We start from the raw sequence: 10,928 nt of genomic DNA, 5'->3' as shown, positions 1-10,928 counted from the left end.
GGCGTAGGCTCACATAATTGTATGATATTATAGCCTGGTTGATTCTGAAAACCAGTTACAACACAGATTAGATCTTTGCGTTGTGTCTGTGTGCTATTAGACGCTGGACCTTCAACTGAGTGATGTATCTCCGAAGAAACACGTTTACATTCACGCAAAAGTGCATTAATCTATCAAAACCAGCAAAAAATTATTAAATACTTTGTTAGTAAAAAATAAAGTATGCTGTTACGATTTTTTATTCATTTTTGCGTAAGGCAAGCATCGGCCAATAAAGGAGAAGAGTCGCCCAGAAATCATCGGGTGCTTGTACGGTTTAGAACCGGTTATTGATACCTTGCCTTGGCTATAATACATTGGAAAACATGATTCAGATAAAAACGAAAGACGATGATATTCGAAAACCGAAGTTAAAGATAGAAGAGGCACGAAATTCCGCATCGAAAGGATACAGCTAGGTATGGATATTCGCTGTGCCATTTTATCCTGTCCAAAGTGTGCCCAAAAATCACAGTAACTGCTCGTTTTCCTTTATCTGCTTTAATTAAACTTGTACAGATCTAACAAGTACGTATTGCTGGTACCGTTGCTTGCTGGCGTACGTTTTCTGCATCTCGAAAAAAGCGGACGAAGAAAGACGGAACTCATGTCATCTGGACTGGAACACGTTTAACTGCACGTTTCTAAGAAAATCATGGAATCCCGTTTATTGTTGATTCAAGTCACAGAAATTCTAAACGTGTTTTACAATTCATTGGTATCGTGTAAAATATTCAGTCACTGGTAGGTTTATTTTTCCTCGATTGCTTTACACGTGGATAACTATGAGTCAACTGCATTCCCCTTAAATTCCTTTGACACCCTTATAATTCCAGAAGCATTTGGAGTCGGGGAAATTGAAATTCGAAATTTGTCACCGACGCCAAATTATTTGGACGCAAAGATTCGGTGGAAAGGGAAGAATTTCCTGGAAGCGTGCCTTCACGGTGGTTGGACACAGCACTTCGCAATTCTCTTTTCGTACCGCTCGCCATCACCCACGCCACAGTCATCTTCTCCCCTCGACTTTGTGCATCAGCACGCTTTGCGCAAAACTTCTTCGTGTAGTTAGTTCGTACCTGTCCGTAACGAGAGCACCGAGGCTCGTGCTCCTCTGAACGGCGCACAAAACGCGACGTGTTGCTTCTTCGTTTGTGAACAAGCTGTGCTACGCGGTCCCTCAAGGAAATACTTAGGGTCCTCAAGAATCGTCGAAGCTTCGGAGAGAAGGGCAAGCATATACCTTGAGGAATAATTTGAGACTCCGTGGTTGCGCAACACGTCACATCAGAAGGTAGGGGCGACCTGGCCATCCAGGGGGTGGGACAGTTTAAGTTTTAATATCAATCGTCGAGCATCTAGCGAAGATAGTTTAAATATTTTTCATACCGTTCGAGTATCCCTTCGAAAGTTATACGACCCTATTTCGAAGTTGCATAATTCCGAGCGGTTCAGCATGGCGGGGTTTAGAAGGAACGAGACTTGAGGAGGAAAACCAAGGAAGTGTGTATCACTTTCACTGAAATCATACACGATCACGGTGATTCGATCACGGTTACATGCAATGGCGATAACAATAGTGGTACTGCTGCACCTGTACCAATTGTACGCACTGTAAACTACGGCTATTAGCGCACACAAGTGATTATGTCAGCTGTATGTAGCTGGAATCATGGAAAGATCCGTTTCGCCGGGAAATGGTTACGCAGAAGACTTGTTCAGTTTCGAATGAAGTCCAGTAGGGCAATTTAAAAGTTCACTGAACGACGAAAACGATTTCCCAACAATCGGATAGTCTAGTTCGCGATGCAAATGCAGTCACGCGAGTGCAGCGACCTGTATTCTTCGATCCTGACGCGCTCCCTTAAATTTCCGACCGGGCACATTATCCAAAATCTAGGCGATATTTTAATTCAATTATTTTATTAACGAGCGCAATCGATATCGACATTCTTCAGGCTCGACTGCCTTTCCAGGCCGCCCGATTGTTCGTACTTACGGAAGGGTGTTATGAAACGCACGTGGTCACCCGTGACCGCATCCTCGAGGAATACCTTTGTTTTCGTTCTATCTGATGGAGTAAAGGGACTCTTCTCTTCCGTATTCCCCGTATTACCTTTTCTTCTAAAGAAAATGTAATTCGATTTCGCGCGCCTAATGTTAGTTGGATCGACTTAGCCGCGTCTAATGTTAGTTTGACAATTTATGCCTCGAAGTAAGAGATCTTTCGTCAGTTTGATGGGTATCACGAGGTTCCAGGTGACAGCGATCGCTACGGGGAAGGATTGCCATAGCGGTCTTTAGCTTTGCTTACGGTACGAGGCATTAATTTTGTCGTCTAAGACCGTGACGTGTGGGCAACACGTATATACATGCGTTCTTTGGTTTACGCATAGAAACCACCGTGACATCCAAGGGCACCGTAACGCCTAGAGCTCACGCCTACTTTCATAAAAGCCAACACCACGTTTTCCTTGGCGAAATCAAAGAGGAGGGCATGATTTATCGCCCGGAAGAGTGTATTATCGTACCCACGTGCTTCGTTTCGAGTCTCAGACTAAAAATTCGCGGGTATACGGATTTTTCCAGACAATGCGGGCCCGGTATTTAAGGTTGTAGACCAAGGTCCAAATGCGCGATGGCTAAACCACCGGAAGGTGGAGGCCTCTTTGTAGCTGGCTGGTTTCTGGCACTGTGCTGCATCGGTGCCAGCGCCCAGCTCAGCTCGGAGTACGGATGCCCTACTCAGGAGAGGATTCTACCTTGCAGATGCTCTACCCGCGACATGGAGATTCAGATATGGCAAGTGTGATGTTTCCATTACGCAGGGAACCGTGCAGCATCGCTTAGTGTCCATTCATTTATCAATAGGTGCAGTCACAGCGAGTTGCCGAAGGTTCTGGAAGGTCTAAAGGCAGTGAGCCACTACATAGACCGGCCAGTAGACGAGTTGATCCTGGAGAACAACAATCTACCCAGCCTACCGGGCAAAGTCTTTGCTACCCTGCGCGTGCTTCGGCTAATGCTACGAAATAATCGCCTCGAAAGAGTATCGCCCGGCTGGCTAGAGGGTCTACACGACTCTCTATTGGAATTATTCGTCGTGGAGCCAGATTTGCGATCTCTGCCAGTAGACAGCTTGGAGAATCTGCAGGGCCTAGAGGCGGTGACTTTGCAGAGTCGAGTGATGAAGAAGCTCCCAAAGTTCTCTGGACTCCCAAAGCTCAGATACCTCCAGATTAATTCCCCGGCTCTGGTGGAGTTAGCTCCGAGAAACTTTCGAGATCTACCCAGCCTGGAGCAGCTTCATGTATTCGGGAGCTCGCGTCTAATACGCTTAGAAGCTGGTCTGTTTCGTAGCCTGCCGCGACTCGAGCTGGTGAACATCACCGACTGCGGAGTTCACTGGGTTCACCCTCGAGCGATCATAGATTTGCCGGAACTGAGGGAAATCTCTTTAGTCGGGAACTCGATAGTCGATGCTGGCATGATTGGCCGCGCCTGCATGGACCTACCCTCCCTCTCGGTGGTCCGACTCGATCGGAATCGGATAAACCGTCTTGACGAAGCATCCTTCATGGACCTGCCTGTTCTCACCCGCCTGTACTTATCGAGGAATCACATAACCGAGGTGTTCGCTGGAGCATTCCAAAGAATGCCCGCCTTGAAAGCAGTGGATCTTAATCACAATCTAATACACCGCATACACCCCGAGTTCTTCCCACGAAGGCCGGGAAACGTTCTGGAGGAGATGTGGCTGATCAATAACGATTTGAGCCACGTGACCGAGTTGAGATCGATAATGGAGGCACTGCCCAGGCTGAAGTTCCTCGACGTCAGCCACAATCAAATCGAGGAGATACCTTACGGGGCGTTAAGAGGCCATCCTACTTTGGAGAGACTTCACCTTGATCACAATAGAGTGGCCTTTCTGCAAAGAGAGACCTTCACCGCGATGCCCGCTCTCAGGGAACTTCGATTAAAGAATAATTCTTTGTCAAATTTGTTAGAGGCACCGTTCTGGAACTTGCCAGCGTTGAAAGTAAGTGTTTCAGAGCGAGACACTTTTCAAGCCTCCAGCGAACCCCGCCGTTTTGTAATTTATTGTGTATTTGCGATTCTAGGGGCTAGACCTTTCAGAAAACTACTTCCGCCACCTAGAGCCACGTTTACTAGCGAATCTGCCGAGTTTGAGGCGGTTCGACGTCAGCGGGAACGCGATTGGCCTTGTAGAGCCTGAATCGTTCTTGGGGACGCCGGCCCTGGAGCACATCAACATCTCTGGCAACGCGCTCTCTGTTCTCCACCCTCTCACGTTCCACCATCTGAGCAATCTTTACGAGTTGGACGTCGGTTGGAATCGAATGCTCGAAATTGTTCCGGGTTTGCCGAGGAACATAGAACACCTGTACTTGTCCATGAACCGCATTGTCGTTCTGCCCGCGGTGTCCTCCCAGGATCTCGCCCTCCCGGTTCTAAGATCCTTGGATCTCAGTGCGAACGGGATCGAGCGGATGCCGCCGGGTAGCCTGACGGACTTACCGAATTTAAGGAAGCTGAACATTGGCTACAATTCTCTGCGAATCGTGGAGGACGGAGTCTTCGATGGACTGTCCAGGTTGGAGCAGCTGGACCTAAGATACAATCGATTAGTCAGCCTGCATGGGAGAAGTTTCAGGCCTCTCAGGTCACTGATGGATTTGAATCTACGAGGCAATCGACTGGAGGTTCTGCGGCCAGATATCTTTCAAGAAAACGTGAGACTGCAGAGGATGGACCTCAGCAGAAACAACCTTGCTCAAATACCACATGCAACCTTTTCGAATACTAGGTAAAGTCAGACGAAAGTGTAGTGGGTTTGATAAACGCTCACGGGCTTCTTGTTTTACAAAGCGATACAAAATGCAGAAGCGTTTTCCTGCAAGTTAATATACCACTAGAAAAGCGGTTTCACTCGTGGTTATTTGGTTACGTCACCAGCAAATTGGTAGCTAGAAAGTTCTTCGTGCTCGCGTTAAGTGTCCCCTTCTAGTTGTCTGGTGGCACCATCCCGCGGGGCCCATCATTTTCTAGCATCTTATGTTAACTTAACAGTCTTAACACACTCGACGACTTATTATATCATACGTTCCCCATAAAGTCAACTTTCCTTGCCTGAATCGTTTATCTAAAAGAATTGTACGAAGACTTTGTGCTCCGCCGCGGATTGCTCGTTGTAGATGGGAGAGGGATTTAGGTGGGCTGATCTGCCCGCGACGGAAACGGCTGTTTCTGTTAATGATTCGATGTCAAAGGGAGGAAACGACATTAATTACAGAGACCTTCGTGAACTGTACGCGTCGCACAACACTTTGACCGAGTTACCCGGATCGTTGCACGGCTTAACAGCTCTTCAGGTTCTCGACTTGAGCTTCAACAAGCTGAACATCCTGTCGCCGGAAACACTGAGCAGCCTATCGGCCTTGCTCGAGCTCAAGCTTGTAAGAAATCGCATACGCGAGCTCCGCGAGGGCGCCTTCGACGGTCTGCCGCGATTATCCTTGATCGACCTGGAAAACAACGACCTCAGGATCATCGAAAGGAACGCGATCAGAGGCCTGCCGGAGCTGCAAGCGATAAGGCTTGGAAAGAACCGGCTACAGGTGCTAGACGATGCTTTATTATTCGGTTCGAAAGATAAAAGATTTATAAATTACTGTGCTCCCTTGCTATTTGCCCAGATGATACCAAGCGGAGCTTTCACCGAGCTACCACTCCTCCAAAGTGCGGAACTGCAGGAAAATCGGATTCAGGAAATTGCGAGCAACGCGTTCGTTAACGTGCCTCACCTCCTCTTCCTTAATCTGAGCAACAATCATTTGCCAGGTTTGGATTACGTTGGTTTGGAGAGCCTTCGTTCCCTGGAAGTTTTGGACTTGAGTAACAACAGAGTATCCAGAGTATCCAGCAACAGTTTAGCGTCCATGGAGTGGTTGGTCGAGTTGAAGGTAAACAGAGAGTTAGTTAACTGATTAAGCAATTCATGTTCGAAAAGCAGAATAAATGAAATCGTTCTGGTAAGGGTCGATTTTGCGTAACAATCGCGTCGGGTGTAGACAAATAATGGGGAAAAACGTGGCGGAGTGGAATCGTCTTTAGTAATACGGAGAATACTTTCTCGTCGAGAGTGAAACTTCTTCACGAACCGTGGTGCGAGGCCGTGTTCGTTATGCTAGCGGAGCAATTATTCGTATAGCTGCATCGTTAATTAAGGAGATAGCGGATCGTTTTACATACATACGTTCCACGCTTTGTCCGTAGATGGACAACAATCGAATTTGCACCATCCAAGGCTCCCCTTTCGACGAAATGCCAAGGCTTAGAGTTCTCAGCCTGAGGAGCAACAGGATGGCTTCCGTTTCAGAGGTGGCATTCAAGCGATTGAGATCCAACATCGCTGTCTTAGATATCGATGGTAATTAAATACTCCACCTTGTTCAAAATAAAAAAAAAAACATTTAAGGAATTGTCACCCACTTTGATTCTGCTCGTGACAAAGGCAACCCGCTCTCGTGCTCGTGTGGAATGTTGTGGTTGAGAGGGTGGTTGCAGCAAGCTTCCTCCGAGGGTCCAAGATGCGCGGATGGATCGCTGTTCAAAGAAATTAGATTGTCACGTCAGGACTGCCAACGCGAAAGACAAATCGATGCAATTCATCCGGGCTGCGAAGCTGAAATGATCGATTCGGCACCATACCCTGTCTCCTCCTCGAGTGAGTAAAATCGACGCGAATAATTTATTGTCTGTAAAGTAATCGGAAGTAGCAAAAGTCTAATATTTTGTTGTACCAGTTCTTGGAGCCACGGAGATCGTGCCACTTCGAATGAACTTAAGAGAACCATCAACGCGACCGCCTACCACTTCCCTGGACTCCGATTACTTGTACGAATATCCAGATTATCAAGAAGCTAAAAACAATACATCGAACGCGACGCAACCGTCGACTGAATTACTCACTACCGTACCAGCAGATACAGTGAAAATGGTTCAAGTCCCAGGGGAGGTTCAGACTCAGCGGAACAATACTATCCCTGCGAAGAAAAACCCATTGATGCCTCCTTCTCCCAGCAGCTCCGGTTTCACTTTCTTCGGCGTGCCCCTGCCTAGCCTGAATTTTAATCTCTGGGGTAATTCGGGGAGGAAGTCTGAGAGGAAGAACTCTTCGGGGAGACCGGGAAGAGGACGTTACAGGACGTTTCCACCCACAGAACCAGAGATTCACAGAGGTGGCTTTGTACCCATGCCTCGTGGGCAGGGTGGTTTCGTGCCCATTGTAGATCCGAGATTAACGTACGACAGGCAAGTGAAAAATGAAACCTCGAAGAGTCAGAACTCGAGTGTTACGCAAGTGGAGAAGAAACGATGGAAAAGTGGGAATGGCACGGTAGTGAAGATCGAAAGAACTCATCCTAGAACAAGTAGACCTAAAGTGGGGTTCAGAGAAAGGGAAGAGTTGTCTACAGTCGCTGCACACGAATCTGACTCTCGGAAGCAATCATTAGATACCAAGAAAAACAGGTAAATTGAAATTGAATTAAATGAGGAATGTATATTTTTATGGTTTATCTTTTTATTGGTCAATATAGCTCCACTTTTATGAACTCGACGAGAACGTCGGATTCGAGTACCGCGGCAGACGAGTCACCCCAGGAAGCAAACGAAGCTTCTGTGGCTGCTGAAATTCATAACGACGAGAGTGCGGAGGTGACTCGAAAGTCGAGTAAGGGCGAAGGGAAATCTCAGGTAGAAGTGGCGAGTAGAATTGTCTGGACGACGCCCAGGGCTATTTTACAAACGACCAAAGAAACTGTGAAAGAGTCGACGGAAATACTAAAGGGAGAGAAAAACACATTCTTGGATTCCGAGGTAGTAGAATTTCAGGAAACGCTTACGTCGACAGTGAAAAATATTCGAAATGAATCAAATGGTATAAACTTATAGTTCCAGTTGTCATTATTTCGTCCGATTTTGAAGCAATTAGATATTGATAAAATATCATTGATTACAGATGTTGCGAGTATCGCGACGGAGCGACCAACTTCCCATTCATCGTTACCAGAAAATCGCAAACACTTCCCTTCCACGTCTCAATTTTCCCGAGAAACGGAGGCGTCAGCCCTTTCGGCGTTTTTGGTTCCAGGAGGCCAAGTGCCCGCCACCGTGCCAAATTTGCGTCCTTTAGGTAGGCCAACTATAACAAAAGTTCCTTCGCCGCACACTGGGCATTCTGCCGAGCCGGAGAAACAGAAATCCGTGGCCGAGGCTGTTCAGCGGAACGTGGGGAACGCAGATGACCAAATCTTTTATAAAGATGAATCTTCCGATGAAAATGCTGAGGTAGTGGAGGATAGTTCTTTTAATTGGTACTTCCAGCATTACAACGATACCAATTTAGAACCCTATGTCGGTACAGCGTACAGTGGGGGTGAAAAGATAAGTGTGTGCCGATGGACGTTATTGGGTCAAGTATGTCTTATTTTTTACGCTTTTATATAGACGGAAAATGAAGTGTGATTCCAAGGATTTTATCGATTGCCGTGGAATATGTCGATTAAGTTTCCATGAAAACAAAATGGAGAGAATCTGTAGGTTTTTAAGAGAATAAATTAAGGCATAAGTCTATTAATGAAAAACAGTGTGTATCTCAAATAATCGTACAGGTACAAGCATGATGAAATGCTGTTTCATGGTACACAATTCAGCGCCTCGAGCGTACGTTCGAGTATGTATGAGTTCGCGATACAGAGCGAGATCTTCACCGCGTCTCTGTATATCAACGAGAAATAAATAAAGTCGTGTATTCAAATGATCGATTCCTTTCTATTTTTTATTAATAACAAATTAATTATTTATGAAAGTTGAGGTCATCTAGGAAACATGGTCGTAATGCCTAAACTGTGTAACTATGGGGATCTTATGTTGTATTGGTTCGCGTGAAAGAGCATACCGTGTAGATATCGACACATTATATAAAAGTTACGGCTAGTTCGAAGCAGTCGCTCATTTCTAATAAGACGAGAAAGGAACTGTTGTGTTACGCGCCGTGTAAAAAAAATGAGTTCCGATGTTTTCTTTAGTAATCATGCTGCGCTTGCTTAGTTTACATCGCGGAAATGTGTAACTGCGTTCCCACTATCATATCTTTTGTCTGATGTGGATATCCTTTTAAATTCATACTATGCTGGAACACTTCAAGAATAAGGTCATTCATGTTTATTTTTGGTGTTAACTCGAAATGCCGGCCGTGTGAAAGCACGAAATACATTTGTACATGTATAAACAAACTTCACAGTATTGTGAACTTTCGTAAGATTAACAGTCTCAATCGCACAGGTTAGTCTCGATTTCACTTCGTTCACTGACTCTTAGCTTTTGCTTTCTCTTTCTCCTCCTTCTTTTCCTCTTCCTTCTTCTCCTCCTTCTTCGTCTCCTTCTTATCGGTCTCTTTTTTCTCGGCGTCGCGATTAGTTAATTTATTATTGATCAGATTATGTAAAGCCACTATAGATCGAACGAGGGCGGCGAGATACACGACCAGCATCTGGTCGTTCGTTTTAACGTACAGTGAATCAACGAAGCTACTTTGTGTCATGTCGGGCAACAAATTCAGAATGTCCTGAAGCTGATAAACGATTTGATGGTTTATCGGCAGTTTACCACTGCCCACTTGCAGCAGGTAATCTCTAATCTCTTTGAGCTGTTCGTGAAGACCTTTCAAACCTAGTAGCTGGTTTGTAATTCTTTGACTAAGGGTGCCAACCGTAGTATCTTTGATATCTCTTAGTAAGTGTTCTACGCCTACTTCTTCTGCTTCTTCAGCGCCAATTTCACTAGGGATGTGTTCGAAGGTTTTAGATGTTGGCGAGCCATCCTGCGAATAATTTCAGTGTTAATTATTAATTCTATCGTAAATTACACGACCAGCGCGCATTACAGAACTCACATCGTGAACTTCTTCTACAGCTTGATATGCTTCCGTTGGGAGACCAAGATCTTTAGGCTTAGCATCAATGATGACCAACACAGAGTTAGGGCAGTATCTCCTGATGAGTTCATTGATCGCAACATCATTTTGATGCAACTTAGGCCCAGTGTGATACCAACCCACTACCTTCTCACGGGCTAACAATTCACACAGTATTAAACCCAAGTAGTAATTAGCAAACATCGAATACATGTGCCCATTAGCAAGCTCTTACCATTAACTTTCTTGAACATCCCATACATGTTTTCCAGATAATCATGGTCAAGGAACCAGACACTTTTGTCCTTATCATCTTCATCGAAGGGTACTGCAAAAAAGATAACAATCGACTTTTGCAATTGGCTTCTCTCATTTGCACAGGCTTTTGGAGTCAATGCATGACCATTTAAACTAGTCGGAGTACCAGTCACCGTAAAATGTAAAATGGTAATTGATTTGCGAGGAAGTTGGGAGGATGATAAATTCGCGAGAATTCGTCGGGAAAATGGATAATAATTAGAGGAAGAAGGAATAACTGTTGGCGAAGTGATTCTAACCTGCAAAGCTGTTTGACACATCCAGAACACCTTTAGCCTTCCAACAGCCCAGAAGAACACCGACCACTCTCTTCTGATTACCAATCTTTCCCATACGATTAAAATGGTCCACCACGCTCAATAAAACCAAAGGGTGAACCACCACTTTCGTAGTCACAACCTCTTGACTCGGCATTTTTGGGCAGTTTCTTTGCTTTCCACAATGAACGTAGCTACGTTAGAAGTAGCATCCAAGTCATTCACTGTTCGTTCGCTAAAGACCCTTCTCTACAATGCCGTGCATCGATAAGTAAACAATGCAGGCGCCGCATTCAGAAAGATTTACAAAC

At 45.5% G+C, this 10,928-nt stretch overlaps 2 protein-coding genes across 2 annotated transcripts; one reads left to right on the top strand and one right to left on the bottom strand.

Annotated features, from left to right (window-relative positions):
* The first annotated feature begins 39 nt into the window (after nucleotides 1–39).
* Nucleotides 40–8,887, top strand: Atk (artichoke). Its single transcript, XM_076822720.1, has 11 exons — nucleotides 40–1,333; nucleotides 2,629–2,841; nucleotides 2,911–4,081; nucleotides 4,164–4,870; nucleotides 5,357–5,681; nucleotides 5,760–6,026; nucleotides 6,340–6,493; nucleotides 6,578–6,790; nucleotides 6,870–7,596; nucleotides 7,665–8,005; nucleotides 8,087–8,887. The coding sequence occupies exons 2-11, from the start codon at nucleotides 2,678–2,680 to the stop codon at nucleotides 8,572–8,574; spliced, it is 4,557 nt and encodes a 1,518-aa protein (XP_076678835.1). The 5' UTR covers nucleotides 40–1,333; nucleotides 2,629–2,677; the 3' UTR covers nucleotides 8,575–8,887.
* Nucleotides 8,697–10,898, bottom strand: Rpn8 (regulatory particle non-ATPase 8). The gene is made up of 4 exons (XM_076822818.1): nucleotides 10,600–10,898; nucleotides 10,278–10,370; nucleotides 10,022–10,200; nucleotides 8,697–9,949 (listed from the first exon to the last, which is right to left on the bottom strand). Exons 1-4 carry the CDS (start codon nucleotides 10,772–10,774, stop codon nucleotides 9,434–9,436), a joined length of 963 nt encoding a protein of 320 aa, XP_076678933.1. The 5' UTR covers nucleotides 10,775–10,898; the 3' UTR covers nucleotides 8,697–9,433.
* Between the last annotated feature and the right edge of the window lie 30 nt (nucleotides 10,899–10,928).

This window comes from Andrena cerasifolii, chromosome 11 (genome assembly GCF_050908995.1).
Source record: "Andrena cerasifolii isolate SP2316 chromosome 11, iyAndCera1_principal, whole genome shotgun sequence".
NCBI classification, from domain to species: Eukaryota; Metazoa; Arthropoda; class Insecta; order Hymenoptera; family Andrenidae; genus Andrena; species Andrena cerasifolii.
Note: the sequence above shows the minus strand (reverse complement) of the source record. Positions and strands in the feature narration are given on the sequence as shown.